This window comes from Prinia subflava, chromosome 21 (genome assembly GCF_021018805.1).
Source record: "Prinia subflava isolate CZ2003 ecotype Zambia chromosome 21, Cam_Psub_1.2, whole genome shotgun sequence".
NCBI classification, from domain to species: domain Eukaryota; kingdom Metazoa; phylum Chordata; class Aves; order Passeriformes; family Cisticolidae; genus Prinia; species Prinia subflava.
The window spans coordinates 7,460,004-7,487,114 of NC_086267.1; the positions used below are offsets into that span (position 1 = coordinate 7,460,004).

General features: G+C 45.4%; 2 protein-coding genes across 5 annotated transcripts in view; both read left to right on the forward strand.

The window, feature by feature from the left end:
* The window catches only part of KIF1B (kinesin family member 1B), a 77,082-nt gene extending 62,367 nt beyond the window's left edge, over positions 1 to 14,715 (forward strand). For all 4 annotated transcript variants that reach the window (XM_063417100.1, XM_063417102.1, XM_063417101.1 and 1 more), the window contains 12 exons: positions 138 to 243; positions 3,532 to 3,646; positions 4,182 to 4,315; positions 4,807 to 4,868; positions 5,541 to 5,686; positions 5,948 to 6,187; positions 6,583 to 6,654; positions 7,262 to 7,383; positions 8,071 to 8,220; positions 8,670 to 8,862; positions 9,439 to 9,557; positions 10,325 to 14,715. In XM_063417100.1, coding sequence (XP_063273170.1) covers positions 138 to 243; positions 3,532 to 3,646; positions 4,182 to 4,315; positions 4,807 to 4,868; positions 5,541 to 5,686; positions 5,948 to 6,187; positions 6,583 to 6,654; positions 7,262 to 7,383; positions 8,071 to 8,220; positions 8,670 to 8,862; positions 9,439 to 9,557; positions 10,325 to 10,367 — 1,502 coding nt within the window. In that variant the 3' untranslated portion in view covers positions 10,368 to 14,715. The remainder of the gene's footprint in view (positions 1 to 137; positions 244 to 3,531; positions 3,647 to 4,181; positions 4,316 to 4,806; positions 4,869 to 5,540; positions 5,687 to 5,947; positions 6,188 to 6,582; positions 6,655 to 7,261; positions 7,384 to 8,070; positions 8,221 to 8,669; positions 8,863 to 9,438; positions 9,558 to 10,324) is intronic.
* A 1,664-nt stretch (positions 14,716 to 16,379) lies between these two features.
* Positions 16,380 to 26,158, forward strand: PGD (phosphogluconate dehydrogenase). Its single transcript, XM_063417107.1, has 13 exons — positions 16,380 to 16,725; positions 17,044 to 17,119; positions 17,554 to 17,733; positions 17,869 to 17,934; positions 19,010 to 19,128; positions 20,137 to 20,206; positions 20,561 to 20,695; positions 21,106 to 21,295; positions 23,171 to 23,301; positions 23,765 to 23,898; positions 24,206 to 24,305; positions 25,199 to 25,321; positions 25,862 to 26,158. The coding sequence occupies exons 1-13, from the start codon at positions 16,520 to 16,522 to the stop codon at positions 25,979 to 25,981; spliced, it is 1,650 nt and encodes a 549-aa protein (XP_063273177.1). The 5' UTR covers positions 16,380 to 16,519; the 3' UTR covers positions 25,982 to 26,158.
* The last annotated feature ends 953 nt before the right edge of the window (positions 26,159 to 27,111 follow it).

Consider the following 27,111-nt stretch of genomic DNA (forward strand, 5'->3'; position numbering starts at 1 on the left):
ATCCAGAGGAAAAATTTAAGTTTTGCAACTTCCACTTACAACTGCTTGTCAATCATGTAGTCGAAAATGGTATTTGGGAAAACAAATTCCTTTCGTGTTGCACTTTGAATTTTAATTGATTCCTTCTCCCCTTTTAGGGCGTATAAGAAATAAAGCAGAGGTAGATGAAGCTGCTGTGGATGCCATTCTGTCTTTGAATATTATCTCTGCAAAATACCTGAAGTCCTCTCACAGCTCCAACAGGTGAGTGAATGAAGTGAGCACTTGGACAGGAATCTGAAATTTGTTTGACCTCTGCTCTATTGGCAGGATATTTGGAAAGTTAATTATAAAATGTAGAATTCCATGGGCACAGAACACACAGATAGAGAACGAACCTCACTGTAAATTCCTGATAATGCTGAAATCTGTTGATCCATGTGAAGGGTTTGCTGATGATGCATCTGAATTGCTTTCCATGGGTACAGACCACAAAGGGTGGATGGAAAGGAACAGCTTAAGGGGGCCTCAGGATTTAACCCAAAACTTTTAAACTGACGTCAAGGTTTGGTGCTAGAATACAGCATTGAAGTATAAGGACAATTTTGGAGGTACATGTATAGATGTGTACATACTATTCCTGGAGTAAGCATGTGACAATTCACCAGAGCCAGGCTTAGTAAATTCAGCTGGTAATTAAACAACAATTCAATTCAATAAAGGCAGGCAGGGAGGTTAGCAGTTACTATCTTCCACTGAGAAGTGGGTATGGTATTTTAGTGTGTTTGAATGAATGGATCAATGTAACTGGAAAATAGCGAGACTGTTGCTGGTTTCCTGTCCGATACATTGGGTTTGCAGTTGGAAAGCCCAGTGCTTTCTGTTCTGTTTCCATAAATTCTTCTATATCTCTGTAGTTTTCTGTGAGGTGGGCAGCTTGGGTGAAGGATGGAGCTGTTTGCCATCTCATCCCAAAGCGCCAAGGTTTAGGTTGTGGGATGAGTGCATGGCAGCGTGGTGGAATGGGACTGAGGCCCTGGTAAGGGATGTCTTATGTTTGCTCATTGTCTGCAGATTTGTTTTGCTGCTTTCTGTGGGGTTTTTTCACTTTGTTTTGTTTTTTAATTCCGCTTGTTCTGTTCCTCTCAGCTCTTGCTTTTCTGTTCTGCTTTTGGCTGCACTAACTGAAGCTCTTTCTATGTTTTTACAGGCTCTTTCTTGATAAGGATATGCCTAGGTATTTTCTGTTTGCTTCCTTTGTACATAAAGATTCTTGAAAATAGAATGCTTTATGTCCTTTGTATTGCTGCCACGTACCTCAGCTTTTACTGAATTCTGTTAGCATACTTCTTAGCTCTTCCAAAAGTAGTCTTCCTCTTCCTCCTCCTCCTCCTTTTCCTCTGTGTCAGAGGTTATTCAGGTACAGTTCACTGGGAGACTTCTGAAGGTGAACTTTCCTTCACATGGGAGAGTAGGAGAATTTCCTTTGTGCAATCTTTCTGATTCTCTTGATGTGCCACCAAATACAGACCCTTTCTGTAGTCCTTGCTATTTTCTTCCCTTGTTCTGTATCAAAGAACTCAGTTTGGAATTTCTCACTGTCTCTGTAAGCCAAGGGCTGAGTTCTGAGTTTTCTTGAATTGCTCTGATCAAATAGCAGTGGCTGCCATGTGACTGCTATTCAGCCTCTGTTCTGGGGCTGGGTTTGCATCTGAAATTTAACCATGTGGTTGCCACTCCTCAGCTTAGCAGCTGGCAGAGGAGCCAGGCACGCAGTAGCTGCCCAGGCTGGGTTCCTGTTCCACCTTCCCCGTGGGATCCCAGCCCTGCACAAGTCTGGGGCACTTTGCACTCTGCTTTCCGTGCTCTGCCTCTGGACAAGAGCAGACAGAGACTGCAGTGCTCCCCATTCACCTCTCACTAATGCCAAGTCAGAATCAGGTTTAACTACACCTGTAACCTGTCTCTCCTCTGTTCCATGCTTTGTGTCCCGTGCTCCCTTCTCTCCGTGTGCCGTTGGCTGTGCTGAAAGGAGTTTGCTCACTCCTGGTTTTTGTCTCCCTCTAGAATTATTGTAGCAAATTCTGGTTTGGACAGGCAAAGCTGTGCATATTTACCTTCCTGGCTGGAAAGATCCACTAAAATAACTGCCTCAAAGCTGTGCTTGACTTCATCTTGGTGTTTGTCCAAACATCATTTTACTCAAGGGGGTGGCAGTATTTCTGCACTGAGGAGCATTTACACCTGTGTTCTTTCTCCATGAGGAAAAATCTTGTTTGGCAAACGGGGCAGAGCTGATGCCAGGGCTACATACAGTGCTTCACAGTGTTTTTAAAGCTGCCAATTACCTGGCCTTTAGATTATGTTTCTCTGTATTTTTAATAGACACAACATATTCAAAAGTAGTTTCCTAAATGTGGTTCTTCAAATGCAAACAGTATCTAGCATTGTTCTCACTTGACTGCACCTCATGGTGCCTTTGTGTATTAGCTTGCAATTGTCTAATTGGTATCAGAGAAAGAGGATTCTTGGGAGCTCTGTTTGAGATCAAACTTTGTTTCTGAACTGTCTGCTCTTAGTCTGTTCCATGTTTCTTTTTGTTTTGCTTTGTATTTTGTTATTTCTTCTATCCCCACCCTGCTGTTTGTCCTTTGTCTTTAGTTTCAGCTTCTATTTTTCCATGTTAGGAATTAGTAGAGAAACTCTTTGGAGACATAACTTATTTTAAAAAAATAATATACAGGAAACACTTTCTTGCTTTAAGTACCACATCATTTGGACTCAAAATGGGATAAAAAAAGTAGCAAGAGGATGTGGGAGAGAAATTATATAGAGGTGATGAAGAATGAATCCTTCTGTTTCTGTTACCAGTGTGGAAAGATATGTTGAGTTCCTGAATAAGGCCATAGGTCCTTATTCCAAAGGGGCCTTCCTGGAGTCAGTCACTGCCTGTGAGGAGGGAGAAGCTTTCCCCAAGCCCCTGCTGGAGAGGGGAGAGTGCAGTGATGCCTTCAGATGTGGTGATTTAGCTGTGCTATGTGTGATACTGTCTCACTTTTTACTTGAACCCTCTGGATTGCTGGGGTAGACCTGTGGGAGCTTTCAGCTCCTCTCTTTCCTTGTCCCAGACTGAAGAAATGTCTTACAGAAGTCCTAAAATTTGATGTAGAGTGAGTGTAGCTTATAAAGAAGAATCTTCCCAAGCAGTTTTAAGATCCAGCTGGGCTGAATTGCACCTGAAGCAGTAGAATTTAATTTTCTCTGTTTAGAAGCAGTTGTTTAGTGCTGACTTCCCTGTAGTGCTATGACAGCTTTTGTTTTCTGCATTCCTGCTTTCCTCTTTTAGATGAGTTTTCTCCATAACAGGCAGTGGTCTTTACGCCACACTGAGGTAGAAGTAAATGATCCTGGAAATAAAGAGAAGGTTTTTGCTCCAAGTATTTGTGATCCACGTCACTGGAGGATGATGTCAGGGAGGAGATGCTTTACGCTGAGCAATGAGAGGCTGCAGAGGAGCTCTTACCATTCACCTTTTACTGTACCTTTTTCCAGGACTTTCTACCGGTTCGAGGCGGTTTGGGACAGTTCCTTGCACAACTCCCTCCTCCTCAATCGAGTGACCCCGTATGGAGAGAAGATCTACATGACCCTTTCTGCCTACCTGGAGGTGAGACACCAGGGCCTTCCTGCTGGCTGGAAACTGTTCGAGACAGGGCACAGAGGGTACCTGAGAGAAAGGGATTCACAAGTGATTTGAGTCCTGAGGCCAGTAAAAGTATTTATTCAGTTTCTGAGAAGAGGGTGGAAAACGTACTCACAGTTAACATCTTCCTGTCAAGGTATTAACTGCCTTGCAACACAAGACATACTGGTGGTCTTCACTTTTTGTGCCTTGTTTTATCTGTCCTTGTATCTGAAAATCCACTGGAATCAGTGAACATTGCTGTGTAAGTACTGGTGTTACAAACGGTGGCTTAGCTCTTGGCTATGTGTGCAAGGCACTGTTGTTTTGTGTAGTAAAATCATTTCACTCAGGATATGCATCAAGAAATTTGAGAGTTCTCTTTCACAGATACACATATGAAAACCCTTCCCCAAAGGCCCAAACAAGAACAGATTTCACATGCTGCCCCACTGAGGGCAGCAGTGTGTCTTGGCACAGTTGGCTGCAGCCATTCATTTGTTTCTGGTGTTCCTCTTAGCTGGACCACTGCATCCAGCCTGCTGTGATCACCAAGGATGTTTGTATGGTGTTCTACTCCCGGGACGCCAAGATCTCCCCACCGCGGTCCCTGCGCAACCTCTTTGGCAGCAGCTACTCCAAATCCCCAGACTCGTAAGTGCAGTTACAATTTGGGTATTGATGGGTTTTGTCAGTATTTGTGTTTTCTTGCAGAGGATACAGTTCAGTTTTCCTAATTTTTTGCTTGGGACTCGACCTACTCGTAGGTTCTCAGTCTGGTTTTGAATGCAGTTCTTTCTTGCATTTATTTCAGTAAAACTCTGATGGCTTCTCTCTTTACTGACCTCTTTTCCAGACTGACAGAGATGGGAAGAGGGATCCATTTTTCAAGCTTGCACATAGATGACCTTGATCCTCACCTGGAATTTAGTGCAGGGTGTGGGGGAGGCATGGGGGAAGTGCCATTTTTGGGGATCTTGCAGTCTGTTCTGGCTGTTTAGTGCAAGAGTAGAATTGAGATCTAGTTCTAACTAACAACTATGCTTAAAATTCTGCTTTGGGAACCACTGAGCCAAAGCCGAAGCACTTTATTTCTGAAGGTAATAAATAGTGTGTTTTTGTTTCTTCTGCTTTCCTGTGAACAGCAATCGAGTAACTGGGATCTATGAGCTGAGTTTATGCAAAATGGCAGACACAGGGAGTCCAGGTAAGCAGTGACTGGGTGTTCAGTGATAAATACAAAATACAGCAGGAAATTTCTTGGGCAGAATGGAGTAAACGTTCCTGTCCTGATCAGAAGCAGTTCCTGTGTTTCATAGCAGCAATGGAACGCTGCTATTCCATAAAATACTTACTCAGGTTTCTTTAGACTCAAGTCTGTGTTTACACTGGTGAACAGATTCACTGGCACCTTGGTGTTTTGTGACACAGGTAACTCAGGACACTGAGCTCACGTACCTGAGTCTTAGGGCTCAATCCATGGCTCATAAATGACAGTTGGGACTGGGCTTTGCAGCAGTAGAACTTCTTGTCTTTTGAAGATGTTGCTGATTTCTAATGCCAAATTCATCACTTGGAAGGAATGTAGTTCCTTGTGTATCTGTGTATTTTTCTTGTAAGATGTAGCAACTGAAGTCCTGTGTTAAATTAAGCTGACCAGGAGTTTGCATTATATCTTGGTCATTAGAAAATATCTGAAAGAAGTAAGAAAGCTGGACTAAATCAAGTTTCTTTGGTTGTGTATTTGCAGGTAATGAATCCTTGTGTTGTGTATTTCCAGCCAAACAGCAGAAGTGCTGGTTCTTTGCAAGTTGCTGATTGTTTCTCAGTGACACCCCTCTGGCTGTGGTTTTAACACATCTCGTTTTTTACTGCTCAGGAATGCAGAGGAGGAGGAGGAAAGTCCTGGATACTTCTGTGGCATATGTGAGGGGAGAAGAGAACCTGGCAGGTTGGAGGCCCAGGGGTGACAGCCTCATTTTAGAGCATCAGTGGGAACTGGAGAAACTGGAGCTGCTGCATGAGGTGAGTAAAGAGATCAAAGTCAAGATTTAAATGAATTCTCCTGGCAGAGAAGATACAAAGTGTGTGTCTGGCTGCTGAGTAAAGTCCTCAGCTCTGAATCTCAGTGTATTAAACAAAGGGAAATTCAATTTCCACTGCCACTATAAACTCTCTTCCCTGGGGAAAGTTACTGCTATGAATAGTAAAGGATTCCTAAGAATTCAGTGTCTGTAAAATGGGCACCTTCCTGGAGCAGACAATACTGATTTCTCTTCTTATTAGGTGGAAAAAACCCGACATTTTCTCCTGCTTCGTGAGAAGCTTGGTGACAGCATCCCCAAGTCCCTGAGTGACTCGTTGTCCCCCAGTCTGAGCAGTGGAACCCTCAGCACCTCCACCAGCATTTCCTCTCAGATTTCCACCACGACCTTCGAGAGCGCGGTGACGCCCAGCGAGAGCAGCGGCTACGACTCCGCGGACATCGAGAGCCTGGTGGACCGGGAGAAGGAGCTGGCCACCAAGGTATGGCACGGGCTGCAGCTGGGGGCCAGCGGGGCTAGAGGGCCATCAGAGCGTCTCAGACAGCCTGGTGAACATCCAGAACTGGGAGAGGTTCATTTCAGCATCCTGGTTGGTGAATTAGGCACTCTCACCAGCCAGTGCTGCTGGGGAGGTTTGGGCTGTGGCTGTATCTCATTTCCCTGTGGTAGTGGTTCTATAAAAACTTCATAATTTTATCAAGTGAAGTGATTATTCCTCTCTTCTGTGATTCTTCGTAGAAGTTTAGAATTTGTTTTTCTTTCATGAGCTGCCAGGTGTGTCTTGGCAAATCACCTCTTCTGTTCAAATTCCTCTGAAAATCTAAATATAAAATTCTTCTATGTATCTCATTTGTTTCCCCTCACCTCCCCTTACAGTGTCTGCAGCTTCTTACTCATACCTTCAATCGGGAATTCAACCAGGTGTACAACAGCATCAGCGATTGTAAGGTAAATATTTCATGTAATCTTTCATTGTAATACACTCGATTTGTAGTACAATAGCAGCATGTTTGTGGGTCATGGAATCTGCTGATACTATGAGAAGATGAACCACTTTATTTATTTTTTTTATTTTCAGTCTGTTGGAAGCATTTGCCTATTAAGCATCAGGTTCCAAAGGCTATGCAGGAATTGGAAATGGTGTGGCCTTGGACTGTAGTACAGTTCCCAGTTTATTAGCAGACTCTGACTGTCTTTCCCTACATACACTTTCCTTATGTAAAAGGATAAATCGACTCTTAAAAATTCTATCTGTAGGCAAAGGGAATACCAAGTTTCAAACTAGATGATGTTGTATCCACTGATGAAGTCAGAGTGTGAATAATCAGAAGTGTAGGACATGGATAATAATAATCTGTGTCTGTATAAGTGCTGCTTCTGCCCCCAGATGAGTTTAGGTGATTTGTGTGAAAATTTGCCTACTGGGTAGGAAAATGGGTGATGAAAAAGCCTTTCTGTTACCTGAGCCTTCTCTGCTGAAAGCCATTTTCAGCCAGCAGTGAACACCAGCTCCAAGCCAGCTCCTGTGATGCTTTCCCTGTGTTTGTGCTTGCAGCTCTCGGATATTTCTCCACTTGGGCGGGACCCGTCCGTGTCCAGTTTCAGCAGTGCAACCCTCACCCCTTCATCCACCTGCCCTTCCCTGGTGGATTCCCGGTGCAATTCAGTTGATCAGAAGTAAGTGTAGTGTATTAAAAGGAAATCATCACTTTTCAGTGCTTCACAGATCTCTTTGCTGTTCCGTGATTTTTTTTCCTCTTTTCTTCCTTTTCCTATTTCTCTGTACAGCCCCCTTGCCTTACTTCTCCAGTCACTCTGCACAATTCTTCTTCCCATTTTGTTTTTTTGAAGTATTTATTTTTCCCCTTTGTGCTGGGAGAACAGTCAGATGCTTGTCATTCCAATGACCAGTGCATCTACAGTGTGCAGAGTCCACAAGTTTTTTCAGAGGTCTGTTGAAAAGGTCTACTAATAACGACCCAGAATAAACCAGTTTGGCCATTAATCTCCGTTTATCTTTCTCAGCTATATCTATACAAGATATTTTTGATGAAACTGGGAATAACTCTGTAGTTCAACATCCCTGAAGGAGGAGTGCTGAGGAAGTGGAACATTTTACATCAAACAGTAGTAGGAAGTATGTCTATGTATGCAGGAGAAACAAGGTTGAAGCGGGGGGAAACAACTTCCACAGATATCAAGGGAAAATGCTATTTAATATTGCACAAAAGGATCCCAATGTCATACAATAAATCTGGGCTGGAAGATGGAACTTCAAACTGGCTTGTAGATGCAGTTTAAATTCCATTGTCACATTCAGTTGCTTTATTGCGATTTACTTTTTTTTCTCTGCTTTTTTTAAAGGACACCAGAAGCAAATTCTCGTGCCTCCAGTCCCTGTCATGAGGTGGAACAGTTCCAGATAATTCCTGCAGTAGAAACTTCCTACCTTGCCAGAGCTGGAAAGAACGAGTTCCTAAACCTCGTTCCTGATATTGAGGAAATCAGACCAGGGTAAGTTTTTTATTGTTGTTAAGCTTTTAAAGTTTTTTAAGTTGTGTGTTCGTGGCTTCCTGAGAACAGTCCCAGGAGCTTTCTGAGATTTGTAGGTTCTGTGCCCCATTTGAAGAAGGAAAATGAACAGGTGGTAGCAGAGCTGCAGAGTCCTCTGTCATGGATTAGGGAAGGTTGTGCTGATATTTGATCCAGTGACTCAAATATGATGTTTGTTATCATCAAACCATGGCTGAAGTTCACTGAAGCAGAGATCTCTGAGGACCTTCTTTCTGCCAGACTTCTGCATAGCTGTTGAAAACACAATCCAGCTTGGTTTAGAACTTCTTCAGAACACTGTTGCAGACAAAACATATCAAGGACCAAGTGTTTTACACAGTGTTTTGCACTTCATAGGGATACTCAGGGGAATATCTATTTCTGTTCTGATGTGGGTTTGTTTCTTCCAGCTCTGTGGTGTCAAAGAAAGGATACCTCCACTTCAAGGAGCCACTCTCCAGCTCCTGGGCCAAGCACTTCGTGGTGGTTCGCCGTCCCTATGTTTTTATTTACAACAGTGACAAAGATCCTGTAGAAAGAGGAGTCATAAACTTATCCACAGCTCAGGTGGAATACAGTGAGGATCAACAGGCAATGGTGAAGGTCAGTCTGAGAGCTGTTGTTTATTTATCTAGAAAGCAAGAACTTTACAAGTAGTAGTGCATCTGTACCATCAGCTGTGTCATCTCTGGTCTCAGGAAAATGGATCTGAGTCGTGGAGACATTGAGCATCCTGCCTACAGAGTTCCCAGTTTGTTCAGGGTTTCTCATGGTTTTGGACACAGTTGTACCAGAGAGTGACTGTGACTGCTGTCACACATCAGATTAGCTTTTAGGAGCATGTATTGGTACGATTACCCCACATGTTGGGTTTTTGTAGCTTTCTTTGGATGTTTTTTCGGGAGCTTGTGTGTTTTGTTTGTTTTAAAAACAAAACCCCACATAACATACTAAAATCCTGCAAGGAATCAAATTAAACTCTGCTGGTCCATCCCAGCAACTCTTAAAGCCCACACTCAGCAGTTAAGACTTTATTTTGTAGAAGATAATGGCTGATAATACCCTGGAAATCAGCAGCGAGACATAAATGAAAGAGGGATGTGAAGAACAGGTTCTCTCCGAGAGGAAAGCCTGTGGTGCTTGTAGACTTTGTATTTTAAATTGTCCTTCGTTTTGCAGACACCCAACACGTTTGGAGTGTGCACAAAGCACCGTGGAGTCCTGCTGCAGGCCATCAATGACAAGGACATGAATGACTGGCTGTACGCCTTCAATCCTCTCCTCGCTGGCACAATTCGGTGAGAGGCAGCTCCGGTGCGGTCAGGGCTGCAGAGGGAGATGCTCAAACCAGCAGGCAAATAGTTGGTCACAGATTTTAGTTCTGAGGAATTTGACAAGATGTGGGAACTGGAGGAGGGAGGAGAGTAGGCAGAAAACCCCCCAAAACAACCAGAAAACAAACCAGCCCCATATTTCAGGAACTGCAGGGGCTGTTGTTTTGGCTTGTGATGTTCTGCACAGCCATGTCCTGTTTGTACATGTGTGGGATGCTACATTTGGAGACCACGAGATAGTTTCCTTCTATTGCCATTTTACAAATTTATAAAGTTTTATACTTCCTCTGTGCTGGACTGCCTTTTTTAGGTTCTTGATTATGAGCTAAAGCAGAAATTCCATTCCCTTTTTATAACTGTGGCAGCCTTTCCAGTATCACAGACAGCCCCTGCTTGCTGTACAGATCTAATTCCAATGCAGTAGCTCTTCCTTTCAGCAAAAGAAACCCAAAGACCCCAAAGCCCAAAAAATGAAGCTGTTACTATACAGCACCAACTAATTCTGAACAGTGCAGCCCTTAAATGATCCCTTCTCCCATTAGAGAAGCAGAGCAAAGAAGTGAGAATTCTTTCTCATTACAGCCCTGGATACATTTTACTTTCTTAACATATGGAGTAAATTAGGACTGTACCGAAGGATTAAAAAAAATAATAGGTGGATAAACTTCGGGGAGGGAGGACAAATAAACTTTCAGAATTCTCCAATACTTTTTCACTCTTCTTTTGTACAGGTCAAAGCTGGCTCGAAGGCGCACGGGCCAGATGAAGTACTGAGTCCACGTGATGTTCTCATCTGTTCTCCCCACTCACCTTCCCATAGATAGTGTTACCTCTCATTTTCTCTTTGTGATTCTTGACAGTTTCTCTTGTATGTAATCCTGTGGCTTAACATCCCCCCTTCCCCACTCCTTCAGCACATTTTCTAGGTATTCTAACCCTACCTTGTTTCTTTTCACCTGTACCAGCATTGTTCTAGTAGCATGTGGCCAAACAAAAAAAGAAAGAAAAAAAAAATCAAAAAATTGAGTGATTATGCACGATTCTAAAAAGACAAAAAATATTTTTTTCCTATAACAGTGTTTTCCCATTTCAGCTGACCTTTTGGTGTCTGTCCCACTGTCCACTGTCTGTCTAGACTGCTACAGGGTTTTCATTCAATTTGTGACTTGGCAGTGGTCATTGGTTCCCTCAGGGCAAAGTTCCAATGCCAGGGAAAGATAAATTCTTTAATGGAGACGTTACCCAGCCAGAAACTGCAATAGCTCCTCAGGCTTTCGGAATCAGCCTCTAAGTTAAACTCTGTTGAAAGCTGATATTGGACAAATCTATCTGGACAGACTGGATTTTGGACTTTGTGCGAGTTTCTGAGTTTCCAGGGTCCAATGGGCTGAGGCATGAGCTAGAAAAAGTTAGGGAACAAACCAGGAGGGACTGGCTAGAACAATCTGCCTTTAAGCTTTGCTGCAGGGGTTGCAGGTGAACAGTGCTTGGGTTTAACACTTTCCCAGAAGAGATTCCATCAACACTCACTCCTCAGCCTCTGAACTGAGCTGAGCAGACTGTGCTGACAAGAGGGGAAATAGACCACAGACTGAAGTATGAGATAAAACCCCAAAAGTTTCAGATGCTTCAGCCATTTGTTTGACAGATGGAGAGTGTTAAATGGAAATGAAAGTGCAGTTGGTCCCTGTTTGTGCATCCCTTTCCCTGTAATGCTCTCACGTCACCCCAGCTGTCCATGGGAGCACCCAAGGTCTAAGGAACAATTCCCAGGGAGCCGCAGGACACTTCCAATTCCTTTTGAAATAACTGCTGAGTGTCTCCTGATCTCTCTGCTGCAATTTTCATCAGCTAAACCCCACTGTATTCAGAGTTAATCCTTCCTGGGGAATAGAGCAAGTGGATTCTGGTCCTGGTCAGTGGAATGTCATAGCTGGCTTCTTGGACATCAGCTGGGTGGTGTCAGTTCTTGACCTACAGTGTAAGTTCTTCTTGTGGCCAAAGTCTTGGTCCCTGCCCCAAGAAGGAAGAGCAGAATGAATTTCCTTTTGGGGAAATGAACTCCTCTCTCAGTCAGGTGTTAGGGAGGCTGGGGATGTGTGTGTGTCCTTTCCTGCTGTGTTATCCTTTCTTGCTGTACCTGGGACACTGATGGGGCTGGCTGTGATCCTGGGCAAGGCACAGGGATTCCATCTGGAGGCTCCAGGCTCTCCAGGGAGAGGTGGAAGGGTTTGTCCCACTCTTGCAGTCGGCCCGTCAGGCACAGTCCAGCTCAGGAAGCTCATCTGGGTTCAGGGCACACGTTCAGCTGTCAGGCTGTGCTCGGGAGCTCTGTGGCCGTGCGTGGGACTGGAGTCTCGAGAAGATCTTTGCTGTGTGGGGTTTCATCATTCAGTAAATTGCAATGCATGAGACCTCCTAAGAGCCTGCAGGCAAAGGAGCAGGGAGATGCAGTCTGACACTTGCTAGGACATATCTTCACATGTCTCCAGGTAGTTCTCAAGCTAAATCATATGCTCATGCTGTCTCTGTGGTGTTCAGATTTATTTCAGAACTGGAAGCCAGAGTGAGGGAGCATCCTGGGAACCCAGGAACATGATAGGGATGGGTTGTTTTGGGGTTTTGTTTGTTTGTTTGTTTCTGTTTTTGTCTTGTTTAACTGTGTGTGACTCTTAATACAGTGATGATATTCCTTTGTTATGCAATGATGATAAAGCACTTCCAGTGTGTGGATTAAACCGCTTGTCCTGCAGGAGGGCTCCTCACACTGCAGCTAAGCTGATCTCAAGAATTAGGTTAATTCTAAGCATTAAGTTATTGTTGCCATCACCACTGTTTATAAATGAGAGTGGAATCTGTTTGAGGAGGCAGAATGATTGAGGTGGTGGGAGGTTGTGACACACTGAGAGCATTTTAACTTTTATCTGTTTCTTTTTTTTAACTAGAAGAAAACTAGTTTTCTAAGTCTTTGCTTTGGATAAGCCAGAGAATGAACTAAGTGGATATAGGCATTGCACAAAATCATGATTAAGAGATCTTCCTTTAAAAGCAGGAAGAGACAGATGCTTATTTTATACGGACCTTGAAGTGTTACAGTTGTTGCATAAATGTCACTCTTCTTTCTTAAAACTTGAAGCAGCTTCTGGTGACTTGAGGTCTGAGTGGTTAACAGATCATCAGAAGAGAAGTCTGGTTTTAAGCATCAGCATCTCTTAAAGCTGCATCATCTGTGACAAACCAGGTCCTTGCGTGGAGTTCAAATAGGCATTACTGTTTTCAGGTCTGACATAAAGGCAAAGTTTTTCTGCAGTTACTGAAGCCTGCCTTGAGACATTTGGGTTTCCCTACTTAAAACTGGACTGAAACCAATCCAAGTTTTCTTTAAAGAAATAACAAACCAAACGAATAAACAATCAAAAAAGATGGATTTCCATTCACTTCAAAGCTTAGCCCAATTGTTAGAAATTTCTTTTTGGAAACAGACTGAAGAAGGAAAAACATGCTAAGTTGCCTTCCCCTGGCACTCCAAAGCCCATTCTTGGCCGCCTGCTGTGTGTGTGTGGAGTCCCAGAGTCAGGCAGCTCTGGGGACTCAGCCTTGTGGATGAGGCATCCTGCTTGTGGGCCTGCCAGCCCGTGAGCACACACACCAGCAGGGAGCTTGGTGGGCATTCTCTGGGAATAATGAGTGTCAAATTGTGCTGTATTTGGGTTTTTATGTTCCTTGCCAAAAGGAAGGAGAAAACTGTCCTTTTTGTCCATTGAAAATAATGTTGGATCTTCCTGGGTATTTTAAAATCAAGTGAAACCTCCTTTACTGTGTTTTAGAAATGCACTTTAAGTACCTTTTTAAAGAAGATTCCTGTATTCTGAGAATACAGAAGAGAAGGGAGTACTATTTCCAGAGAGTATGATTTCCAGACTGCTGAGAAAAGGCTTTTTGGTCAATGTCTGATAGTCCTTATTACTGGTTAACATGGTATTTCAAAGCAAAGACTTTACTTTTTGCTGCTTGTTATCTAATTTACAGGGATTTAATTTTATGTAATGTATTGTATATTTATACATCTGTAATTAATTGCACATTAGATAAGGAAGAGGATTAGCTTTGGTGTAACACCCAGTGGTACTAAACTGCCCGAGCTGCTGTGGCCGGTGCTGGGCTGGGTGTCTGGAGATGCAGCTGGTGGGGCCCTGCTGCTGCTCAGGAGGGGTTTCCTGGCTGTCCCTACCAGTGGGTCTGACGTGCGTGTTGCATCTCCCCGTTGTAGTTACTAACCCAGTCAGTGGTCTGGCTGTAGTGTCTGTAGCAGGATGTATTAACTTCGTGCTTCCTTGGTTCAAAACATCAACTGTTCAAGAACAGGACTGACTTTTGTTCAGAAGGCCATTTATGTGTTCTGTGTATTTGAAATCAAAACTAGTCCAACGCTAACCAGATGATTGTGTCCAATGTTATTTGGAACAGGATTTAAATTGCTGGGATCAGCTTTGTATTCAGAAAACTGGTGTGGAGCTCCTAAGTCTTCAGTTCTTAATGTTGCCAAGTGAATGGGCTGCCCCTGAGCAGTGCTGAATTTACCTCCTGCTCGCCTGGAAACCAGGGACTGGAAGCAGAGGGAGTCTTGAATGATCAGCACTTCCCAGGATCAGGTCTGAATTTCCACTTTGCTTGTTCATCCTTCATGTGCAGTTGGTTATGGCTCCCAAATTTGGACATTAGACATGCTGTTCACTGGAATACATCCCTCAGAATTGCGGTCCCCACGTCCCTGTTAATCTCTCTGTACACAAGGTATACAAGGTAAATGCTGTATAAGTGGCCTTCTTGAACAAATCTCTTTGCAAACTGATTTCATCCCAGCGAAGGAGTGTATCAGCAACACTGTACATTAATTTCAGGTTTTCATTTTCTTATTTTATTTTGTAAATATATCCGATATTTGGAGCTTGAGTATACAAAATGTAAATATAGTTCATGTATTTGTACTAATTCTGATCCATTTGCTGTATAGCCTTAGGTGTGCAATGCAGATATCTAACTGTGTATGGTAACCTTGCACCACTGAATTGTTAGTGAACGAGGTGAAACAATAAAGGTACAACCAGTGCATTAGCAGATAGACTGTGTCCTGTCATTATGATTTAGTTACTTCTATCTTATGTCCATTACTTGTTTTTAAAACATGTTTTCAACAAGCCCATGCTTTCATGAAAAGACATTGATCTCGACTGTTCTTGGGAAAGAAGGGGAAGGGAGGCCCTGCTTGCCCTCATCCTTTCCCCTCTGGTATGCTGCACAGCATTTCTAAATACTTTTTGGATGCTTTCAGGTGATTATTTTGCTTGAAAAATAAATTGGGCTTGTGACAGTGCTGCCAATACTGAATTTGCTTATCTGGGGGTGACAGGAGGAAATGGGTGAAATCAAACCATCAAAACACAACAGCAGAGTGAACTCTGTGAACAAAGGTGTGTCAGGAGATGCCCATGGATCATTCCTGACGTGGTCTGAAGGTGCAAAGTTCTCTGTAGCTTTTAAAAGCCATGGACAGGATTTTAAGTCTCACTGAAACAGGTCAGAAACCTCTTAGAGCTTTAAACCAGCTGCATGGTGACAAAATAGCTTTACCAGGCTGCTGGCCTCTGTTCTGTACCTGAAAAGCTGTTGTCTTTGCTGCTGGGGCTGATGCCCTGGGTTTTTTTCCAGTTACACGCTTGAGTAACCTGTGAACTTTTCCTGGTGGCTCCTCTGACAGGTTAATGACTACGTCGTGGAAGCCACCTGTCACTGCTTTCTGATTCATTCACTCTTAGTGCCTAAAATTAAGGTGAACCGAAAACTTGATGGGCCAGATTGCTGACTGTCATCTTGTTTAGAAAATAATTTATATAGAATTTAGTAGAAACCACGGTCTCGAGAGGGGTGTGTGTGTTGCCGATACATCGGAGCGGAGGTAGGGAAGTGGCTTTGTCCTCCTGAGATCGCCTCAGTGCTGACAGAGGGACAGGTTTGTCAAGCTTTGCCTGGGCACACCAACGGGTAGCGGTGATACCTGAGGGGCTGACTGCCGAATCGAAGCCAACTGATAATTAGAATGACAAACAGCGCAGTTACCGGCGCTCCTAGGGAACGTATCGCTGGCAACAGAGGCACGGCCGGCGGGCCGGGGCAGCTGCGCGGCTCCCCCGGGGGCGGGCGCGTCTCTCGGGGCTGCTGGGCCGCGCAGGCGGCGGGGCAGCGCCAGAGCCCGGCGGGGCAGCGCCAGAGCCCGGCGGGGGCAGCGCCGGAGCCCGGCGGGGGCAGCGCCGGAGCCCGGCGGGGGCAGCGCCGGAGCCAGGCGGGGCCGCGGGGCAGCGCCAGAGCCCGGCGGGGGCAGCGCCGGAGCCCGGCGGGGCCGCGGGGCAGCGCCAGAGCCCGGCGGGGCAGCGCCAGAGCCCGGCGGGGGCAGCGCCAGAGCCCGGCGGGGGCAGCGCCAGAGCCCGGCGGGGGCAGCGCCAGAGCCCGGCGGGGGCAGCGCCGGAGCCCGGCGGGGGCAGCGCCGGAGCCCGGCGGGGGCAGCGCCGGAGCCCGGCGGGGGCAGCGCCGGAGCCCGGCGGGGGCAGCGCCGGAGCCCGGCGGGGGCAGCGCCGGAGCCAGGCGGGGCCGCGGGGCAGCGCCAGAGCCCGGCGGGGGCAGCGCCGGAGCCCGGCGGGGCCGCGGGGCAGCGCCAGAGCCCGGCGGGGCAGCGCCAGAGCCCGGCGGGGGCAGCGCCAGAGCCCGGCGGGGGCAGCGCCAGAGCCCGGCGGGGGCAGCGCCAGAGCCCGGCGGGGCCGGGGCGGCCGGGCCGGGCCCTGCCCACACCCGCTGCGCCCCTGCCCCTTTAAGGGGGCGTGGCCCCCGCCACATCGGGCCATGCACGGGGGCGTGGTTCTCGGGAAGAGCCAATGGGCGCGCTCGGCCCCGCCCCGCCCCGCCCGCGGCTAATGAGGGGAGCCGGCGCGCGCCGCAGGCCGAGCCCGCAGAGCCCCGAGGGAGCCGGGAGAGTTCCGGGAGAGCCGAGAGCCCCAGAGAGCCTCGGGAGAACGGAGCGCCCCAAGATAACACAGAGCCCCAGAGAACAGAGAGCCCCGAACGCCGCTGCCATGGCCGAGTGAGAGCGGGGCGGCACCGCGAGCGGGGCGGGAGAGGGGTCTGGCATGGCCGCGCTGCGCCGGGGCTGCAGCCCGGGCTCGGGAGGCCCTGATGCGCTGTTTGCTGCGGGGGCTCTGCCCGGTGACTCCGCACAGCCTCGGGTCTGTGATCGGTTGCAGTAACAGCTGACAGAATGACCTCAAAACTCCATATTTGTTAGGAAGCGATGGGCTGTCCTGGCAGCTGGCATGGCCAGGACAGGCTGACAGAGGTGTGGATGCTACTGCTGGATCGCTGCTAGTGACTTACCTGGCATTTTTGTTCTTCCGCATTCCAGAGCTGACATTGCTTTGATTGGACTGGCCGTGATGGGTCAGAACCTGATTTTGAACATGAATGACCACGGCTTCGTGGTAAGTGAGGAAACATTGTTTAGGAAGGCCGACTAGTAGCACTTGGGATTGGAGCTGAGCCTTTTGTGGGTGCTTTCCCCCCACTCTTGTGGTGATCTAATGGGTGTTATTTCCTCCTTTTAGTTACACCCTGTGCTGGCCTTTGTCCTGTTTCCAGAGAAGAACAGTGGTGCATGCATATAGTCAGCTGGCACCTGATATGTTAATTATGCATGACTTTCCCCCGAAGTTTGCCTTGGCCTTACCATTAACCACAGGTTCCCGAGGCACTTGCAAAGACACGCTCAGGTTCATGCCTGCCCTGTGCCTGTCAGAAAGGTGGAAGTGGGAGAGCACAGGATGTTGAACCTTGCTTGTATAATTTGTAGTCTCAGTTAAAGTAACTGTTGCAGTTCCCTTGGCAGCTTTCATTAACCTGTGCTCTTGCCCCCCAGGTTTGTGCTTTCAACAGGACGGTTTCCAAAGTGGATGATTTCCTGGCTAACGAGGCCAAGGGGACCAAAGTGATCGGTGCTCACAGCCTGGAGGAGATGGTCTCCACGCTGAAGAAGCCCCGTCGCATCATCTTGCTGGTGAAGGCTGGAAGTGCAGTGGATGACTTCATCAACAAACTGGTGAGGCAGACATCCATTCTACCTATCACTGCTTGCTGTCTTTTGGAGGAGTTTCCTCTGGAAGTTCTCCATTATTCATCATTAGTGAGGTTTTGAATGTATGGAAAAACTGAAATGGTGGTTTATTTTTGACAGGTGCCATTGTTGGAGACTGGAGACATCATAATTGATGGTGGGAATTCTGAGTATAGAGATACCACGGTAAGCCTGTTTCCTATGTAAAGAGAATGAATAAAATACACACAAGTCTCCCACTTCTGATCGTCAGAGTAGTCAGTCAATAAGATGCCTTCACCCCTGTGCTCAGGAAAAGACAAACTGAATTATTTCTGCAAAATTAGATCATGCAGCCTATTAAAAAGCAGTTAAGGACTGCTCTATAAGAATGTTTTTATATAAGTTGCACAGATCATCAGAGAATATCTTTTTGACATGTTCTAAAGAGTGAAGATCTTTAGAAAAATTCCTTTTACAATCTTATGAAGTTTTCTTGGAGATTTATAAGTCTGAGCATATTTATAGATTTGATGTTATTTCTTAATCCTTCATGATCATAGGACAATCCAGTAAGACAGAACTGCTGGTTTGGCTGTCTTGGTAATGGAATCAGCAGAGTAATTATCTGCTTGTGAACAGGCTGTAAATGTAGAAGTTACAGAAGCTACATTAACCTGTCAGGGGTGCTCACGTGAAAATATTGCACTCAGATTGGTATTTCTAAATCTTAGAAGAGGTGCTCGTGTTCATCTTTCTGATCCGACACCCTGATCTTGGATAAGTGAGTTGGCCATGCCGGAGTGAAAAGTGAGGGTCAGTCCTTGGGGAGCCTGCAGCTGTCTGTGGGGATCTTGGCCTGTGCCTCTCTCCCTCTCAGAGGCAAGGACTTCCCTTAGAGTTTTCTGTGCTTGCACCTTTACTCTGCAGTGAACTCAGCAACTCCGCCTTGGGCCTAATCTGCCTCCCCCACATCTTTGCACAGAGCATGTGTCACCTGACACTTAATTCCAAGCCTCTTCTGGCCTCAGTGCTGCTCATGTTTATCTGGTGCTTTTAAGGACTGACTTTCTTACCATGTTCTTTTGCAAGGATCCATGTCAAAGCAACAGGAAGTTTCCTAATGCTCACTTTGGTGTATGAACAAGCTTGCTTAAGGTTGGCTTTTAGCAAGGCCAAAGCAGAACTGAAAACCTAATTTTACATCTGAATTGCTAACTTTTGTTTGTAAACCTCTGGCATTAAACAAAATTAAATAGTGCTGCTCTGCTCTTTGTTCCAGAGGCGTTGTAAGGAGCTACAGGCAAAGGGCATCCTATTTGTGGGAAGTGGTGTTAGTGGTGGGGAGGAGGGTGCCAGATATGGACCCTCTCTCATGCCAGGAGGAGCCAAGGAAGCCTGGTAAGCAAGAACTACTATATTTTCTTGTTCAGAATGGTTTGCAACAATTCACATTGTGTGCCGAGGGAGGGAAAGAGGAGGGTGTGGGTGTGGAGAGAACAAGAAATGTTGCTATCTCACTTCCTCAAGGCTCCAGATTTCTCAACCTGGCTGGGGTCATGGGACAGTGCTGAGCCTTCATGTAAAGTGGAACAAAGGCAGGCTTTTCCTCCAGGAATCCATGGGCAAAAGTAGGACCTCTAGACATCTGAAGGGAGAAGGGAATTTTGCGTAAATTTTAAACAAGTACTATTTCGTATTTTTTTCTTTTGAGGCTGTGCACACTTGGGAAGCTGCTAACCATGAATCAGGCAGCAGTAAATGGCCCTGTAGTGACATATTATAAAAGGAGCTTCAGTACATGTTTGTACTACTATTGAATGCATCAATTCATTTGCAAGTTTGTGCATGCTGCTGTGCTGTTTTGTATTCATGTCTCAGTGAAGGACTGCACATCAATGCTCATATTAGACTTTATCCCTGGTTGGCCATTCTCTGTATAGACATAGAAAGAAAAGGTGTGTCCAGGCTTTACTTGAGCTTTAGTATCTCTTGAGTCCGTGTCCCTTTGCATTAGTGTTTCATACCTGTATCAGCCTGTTCAAATGTGTTGGCACAAAGCCATCAACAACAGTAAGTTGCTACCTGTTCATCTTTTGCCTTGAACAGCTAAGTAAGGGCAGCTTCTGTATTCAGGGTATTTGGGCTCCTTGAAGGGCATTATGCTTGTCTGTACAGTGTTGAAAGCATGACTTGATTGTCCCAATGTCTTGCAAACGGTCTAGTTGGGAAAAACACATTTAATTGACGTTGCTGTGTGGATGGGTTATCAACCTGCCAGCTGCCCTCAGCCCAGGCTGCCTTTTGGCAGGTCAGAAGGAGGCATCATACCCATCGATTTCATTTGTTTTCTCTTGTGGTGTTTGTATCCCCTACCTGTCTGCTAAGGTGTATTCTTTTTCCCCACAGGCCCCACATCAAGACCATATTTCAAAGCATTGCTGCTAAAGTGGGATCTGGGGAACCTTGTTGTGACTGGGTAAATAGTTGTTTGATACTGACCCTAACTTGGGGTTAGATCCCTGCTTAGGCAGGTTGGTTGCTGAAGCTCCTGGGTGTTTGTCCACAATTAACACAGCATTATCAGTGGTTGATTTTCTGGCTGTGTTAATTTCCAATCTACCATCTCTGGTAACTCACACCATGCAATGGAAAGGAAGTTTTGTGGCTGGGTCATGTGCTGGGGGAGCTGAATGGACCTGTGACCCACCGGTTTCAGTTAGCACTGCCTTTGATTCCATCCTTTAGGCAGAAGGAAGCCACAGACAGGTATTAAACACTGGAAGTGGTGACAGTGCCGTTGCTGAGGGGATTTTTGGATGTTTCCGGACAGGTGGGAGAGGAAGGAGCTGGACATTTTGTGAAGATGGTGCACAATGGGATTGAGTATGGAGACATGCAGCTAATCTGTGAGGCCTATCACCTGATGAAAGATGTGGTGGGCATGGAGCATGATGAGATGGCGAAGGTGATTTGCAGTTTTTAATGTCTTTCCTCTTTTCTGTGCCGTGGTGTCTGTCTGCCATTGGTGAGGTGCTGGGCTTGGATAAAGCTGCTGCGTGTACATGAAGTGAATTTTTCTGACATGCCTCCTGCAGGGGTGGGGCACAATATTCCTGAGCTTTACATGAGGTAGGAGCAGTAAGCATGGACAGCTGAATGCTTATAGGGGTTGTCCAAAACTCTTCCCACGCTAGGTTGATTTCTCTCCAGGAAGCACCTTCAGTTGTAGAGATGTGAATTACCTTGCCTGAAAAGAGCTAGTGAAACACTGAGCATTATAATCAATCAGGCAAAATATATACATTAAAAGGTGTAGTAGAGACACAGCAAATTGTGGTGTGTATGAATATGTATATACTTTTTCTCCTTTTTCAGGTATTTCAGGAGTGGAATAAGACAGAGTTGGACTCTTTCCTGATTGAAATCACAGCCAATATTCTCAAATTTAAAGACAGTGATGGCAAATACCTCCTCCCAAAGATCAGGGACAGTGCAGGGCAAAAAGGCACAGGGAAGTGGACAGCCATTTCTGCCCTGGAGTACGGAGTCCCGGTCACACTCATCGGTAACTGCTGCTTTGATCTTTCCTACCTCCATGTACCACATCACAGTAAGGAGCAGGGGAAAAGAGTCTCTGAAGTCAGCCCACAGCAGGGCTGGGCTGGGACAAGAGGCTCTTGTAGGTGTAGCTGTTCCAGCCTGTCTGCCCTGACAGCTGTTCCTGGTTTTTTTGCTGGGCTTGTTTTCACCCTGTTCCTTAAATGCTGGCAGTCCTGTTGTCACACTTGTGTCTGTGGTGTCCCTGCAGTGCTGAGGGGACTCAGTGACAGGGCAATATTAAGTGCTGTGCTCAGAGTGTGGTAATGCAGAGGAGCTGTAACACATCTGCAACATGTGCGAGTGCCCTAATACCACACATCCAGAGCAGGCCTCCCACTGAGTAAATTAAATGAGTCAACAGGTTCTTTGCTCTCAGATTTGCCTTCATTTCCATGCTTTCTCTACCTCTTTTTCCTTAGCATTGACTAGTCAAATCCTGAAGACAAGAAAAATTATATTCAGTAGCTAAAAGAAAGTAACTGCAGTGTAGCTGTCAAAGAAGCATGGCTGCATTCCAGCAGCAAAACACGTTCTCTAAATGGTTTTAATGTTCTGCTGCAGCTGTAGTCTTTCAGTTCTAGGCTTGAAACAGTGTTTCTTGCTTGTACTGCTAATATCCTCCTCTTTGGTGTGCTTGCAAAGATCAAGGGTGGAGGAGACACTCCCTGATCAGTGCTCTGCAGTGCCAGGGAGCACTGTTAGGTAACGCTGAGCTGACAGGGAAGTGTGTGCCACAGTCCTTGTGCAAACGTGACCGTTCTCAGGGCAGTTGCTGTGTGGGTTTACTGCATGAGCATGACTTGCAAACTCCTGCTTGTAAAAGCAGAGTCATGCTACTCCTGCTTTTTCCTGGTTTTCCTACCACGCTGCTCCTCCCCACTGTAGAAGGAAGTCTTTGCAGAAATGGAAATTAGCCTATTCTGATTTAGGTATTCTGATGTGTCTTCCTGCTGTAGGGAGGATCCAGAGTCTTGTGAAATCATTACTCACTTTTTTTTTAATTGTTGTTGTTAGTTTGATTTTGGGGTGTGGTTTTTATTTTTCTTTTTTTGTGTATCACAACTCCCTTAAAGGGTGGAATAAAATGACAGTATGAAGATTTGCTTCTTCTCCTTCTATCAGACCCTGAAAAGCAAATATTTTTCTCCCTCATTTTACAGTACTGTCTTCAGTTACAAACAAGTACAGCTTAAACCAGCATGATTAGGAACTCATTGAGCCAGCCTGACAGATGATATTTAGTAACCTGTTTGGTGATGTTAGAAAAGTTTCCAATGGACTTCTGAATACTAGTGCTAGAGGCCAACCAGATTTGTAAATCTTATTTCATCTTAGAAGTTAGCCTGCTGATTTAGTCTCAGTTTTAATTGCCCTTATTTTGCATGTGTGTATTTCAAAGCACATCCAGTTAATGTGAGCTGGCATTTAAGGAACAGCTTTTTATCTTAAAAGCATGATACAATAGTTGGTGAAGTCTTCAGCCTTGCAGTTTCCTAGACTGCAGTGCACTACTGTCAGTCTCTGATAGACAGGAAGAGATTTTAAAGTAAACTCTCAAAACTGAGAGCTGGTAAATGTTCCTGAGGGTAAATTTTCATGTGGATGACTTGTGGCTTTTTTCTTTGTCATGTGAAAGCTGCACCGGTCAATATTTACCCAGTGCTTGTACTGAGTGACAGTGTTGTCCTCTGGAATGCTGTTGGAATAATTAATTTGTGCACCAGTTATTTTGCTTGTACATGGCTCAGTACTCAGTGACACTCTGTGGTGCTTGAGTACCTCAGACACGAACAGTGATGCTCAGCTTTCTAATGATTCCTCTCTCCTGCCATGCCCAAAGGTGAAGCTGTGTTTGCACGGTGCCTGTCTTCCCTCAAGGATGAGAGAGTGCAGGCCAGTAAGGTGCTGGAAGGGCCCAGAATGACTCCATTCAGTGGGAACAAGAAGGCCTTCCTGGAGGACATCCGCAAGGTGAGTCCCTGTGCAGGGATGCTGTGAACCCTGGGGAGGAGCTCTTGTGTTTGTATTCCATGAGAACTGGTTCCTGCGCCCAGCACTGTGGATTGTCTCGTGATGTCCACAAAGCATAATGTCACTCATTCCTAACCACAGGAAGGTTAGGAAGGATCCAGAAGGATTTCAGCTCTAAGCCACAGTGGGCAGAGACAACTGCATGGGGTACAGACGTCATAAGTCACACAGAGGAACTTGTCCACCCCTCAACACTCCTGCCTTTACCTGGGTATTGATCTCTTGATCTCTCTCTGTTGAAACCAAACTTTCCAATGAGAAAGGATATTTTGGTTCTCAGATAACTGGGATGTTGCTACTGTGCTCATCCCTGTTGAGATGTGGGCTGAACAGAGCATGAAGTTTGTTGTTCAACTTTGTGAGACTTCTCTTAGAATGGGAATTTGATTTTTTTTTTTTTTAGGCCCTGTATGCTTCCAAGATTATCTCATATACTCAAGGCTTCATGCTGCTGAGACAAGCAGCCAAAGAATTTGGCTGGACACTGAATTATGGTGGTATTGCACTGATGTGGAGGGGAGGCTGCATCATCAGAAGGTAATTGTGGCTGCTGAGGGAAGAAAAGCAGGCAGTTTAGTTTATGAGGTGCTTGGGTGACAAGTCTAGAGATTTCCATGGAAAATCCATGGAGTTACTCTGCTGGTAAGATTCTGAAAGGCTGTAGCTAACACCAAAGGTTACTAGATGAACCCACTATTCTGGTGATTTAACAGCTGAAAATTTTTTTGGTCTTTGTCATGTTTGGAATCTGAATCTGGTTGAGTCAAGTTCTGGCACTGTAAATTTTTGATTCCGGGCCTTTGTTGGAAGCTGTGACATTTATTCCTGGTTAATTTTTGCCTAGTGTGTTCCTGGGAAAAATCAAAGATGCTTTTGATCGAAACCCTGAGCTCCAGAATTTGCTGTTGGATGATTTCTTTAAGAAAGCTGTAGAAAACTGTCAGGTAAGTTCCAAGAAAAGGAGAGCATAAAAACAATAATTTATAGCCAGGACTGTCATGGTTCTTCTCTTTGATACTGACCAAGCTGTGAGTGGAAACTGAAGGTTCCCATTTTACTGTTACAGAAGAGCCTTAGGCAAAAATCCAGCAATTCAGAGGGACCATAGTATGAGGAATAAAGGCCTGGCCTATGTGAACATTCTCATCACTGCTCTGTGTCTTGTGCCTACTGTGCAGCTGGATTTCAGCTGAGCAGACCATAAAGCTCTGTTCCAGTACCACTGTTTACAGGAGCCCCAGAGCAACAGTTCCAGACCCATCCATTCTTTAGGCCTGTGTTAAACAGTGTCCCGATTTGGATGGAGCTGATGGGCAGAACTAAAACCACATTATCTGGCCAAAAAAGAAGTCTCATGTTATCATTAGTAGGTCTTGTAACTGAACCTGAATATTCCATGCAAATTACTAGACCACATGAACAGTTGAACTGAGGATTATCCACGTCTGTCAGTGCTGTCCTCTTATGGCCTTGGGCGAGCTTTGTTCTGTGCTTGGTGAGAGGTCCTGGAAGCGCCTCAGAGCTCAGAACATTCCTCATTCCCCACCGAGTTCCTGCTGTTGAGATGCTCTGACCATGTTTATGTGAAAGAACAGCATCCTCGCTTGAGGCTGTGGTCTGACTGCATGTCTCAACTGTTCTCATCCTGCTGTTAACTCTGTCTTACTTGCCATAATTTTAGATCAACCTCATTTATGTACAATCAGGACTCTGCTGCTTATTAGCTCAGACTTAGATTTCATAGAACATGAAACAGCACCCACACGTAGTTCATGTGCCTCCTGCAGGTACCTCTGAGGGAGCACTGATCCTTTCCCCCCTCCTTTCCTCTCCCCAGGAGTCCTGGCGCCGTGTGATCAGTACTGCAGTGCAGATTGGAATCCCTATGCCCTGCTTCACCACAGCACTGTCTTTTTATGATGGATACAGGCACGAGACACTGCCAGCTAACCTGATTCAGGTAGTACTGAAATCTCATCATGCTGTTGTTTAAATATTGCTTTAAAGGTCTCAATGGCAATATATCCAAGTCACTCACAGTATAGGTTGCCTAATATATTTCTGTTGTACCCAAAATTCATGTCATTAAAACACTTAGAGACAGCTGGATAAAGAACACCAGAGATACTGGTATGGCAGTGCCCAATGTGTGTTTGTATTCTGTCTGTGAACCAAGGGTAATGATATCTTTGAACCCAAATGGTTTGTAGAGAAGTATCTTTGAATGTTTGGATGTACGGAAGGGCTTGTTTTTTAGATTAGTACCAAGCAGAAATCCTATACTTGTGTTTCTGCAGAACTCTTCATTTAATTATTACATATTAGTAAATTTTTCATTGCAGTGGTTTTGCTAATAATGAGAAAATAATTTTGAGATTTTTAATATTCGAGTCCAATCTTATTTCTACTATTCCTTGTTAGGTACCAGTAGGTGCAACTTCTAGAACTCATACAATATTGACATTTTTGTGTCTGGTTTGTCTGTGTGTTCTCATTCCAGGCTCAGCGTGATTACTTTGGTGCACATACCTATGAATTATTATCAAAGCCAGGGGTATTTATCCACACTAACTGGACAGGCCATGGAGGAAACGTGTCCTCTTCTGCTTACAATGTCTAATGGAAATTCTAACACTTGGAACCAAGATACTGTAGATCTCAGATATTTCTTCTAAAATATCACTTTTTACTGTACTCATTAGAACTTGTGTTTGGACACTTTTGTAATAACTTGTGGCTGTATTTCATACATATATGTATATCTCTCTATATGTATCATATAAAAATAAAATAAATTTAGTTATAAATAAGTATGTTGAGGTGTTTTCTTTCCACTGGGGCTGGGCAAGACTAGGTAAAATGATTTTGTGCAGTATTTAATAGAATTGATAGTCATGTTAGGTTTGTAGTATTGTAGTGCATAAAGTCCTAGAGATCAAGACAGAGATGACTGCAGCGCTGAGATGGAGAGACAGACAGCACAGGATCTTACACAAGGTTCCAGGCAGATAAAGGCCTTTCTTTCATTGCCATGGGTTATTCCTAACGGGCAGCAGCTTGGCTCTTACAGATTTAATTCCTGGGCATTCAGCTGCCCAGTCTGTCCCACTGAGCTCTCTGTGCTTTTGGTGGAAGGGTGGAATGGGTCATGGAGAAACAAAACTCGTATTCCTGTCACCATTCTCCCTCCAGCTGTTGCTCTCAGTTTTAAGATCTAGCATAAACTTTGCATTGCTGTGTGGTTGCACGCCCCCCTGCCCAAATCTCCCTGATTCTTCACCTCTTCTTCCTATGAGGCAATTAAAAATACCCACAGCAGCATGCAAATTTGGCTGTATTTTATATCCTCTCCCTGCAGTGCCACTGACACTCATCTTCAGGACTTCTGAAAACTCACCTAGTTGTTTGAACCTTTTTTTCTCCTCAAACTCTGTTCAATTTTCTCCTCAAACTCTGTTCAGTGTGCACAGCAGTGCACACTGCTTTTTACATTCCTTTTTGGCTATAGATATTTCTGCTAAGACAGTTACTTAGTCACTAGTTGAATACGTGTATAAGGTAGAATATAACTTTCACTTTAGGGTATCTTTTCAGCAGATCACGCAGTAAGGCTCGGGAGTTCGGTAAAACGAACGAGAATCGCGGCACGGCGCCGCTGCGGACGCGGCAGCCGCGCGTCCCCTCACGGGGCGCGGGGCGGGGCCGACATGGCGGCAGCGCGGGAAGCGGCGGGGGCGGGCGGGAAGCGGC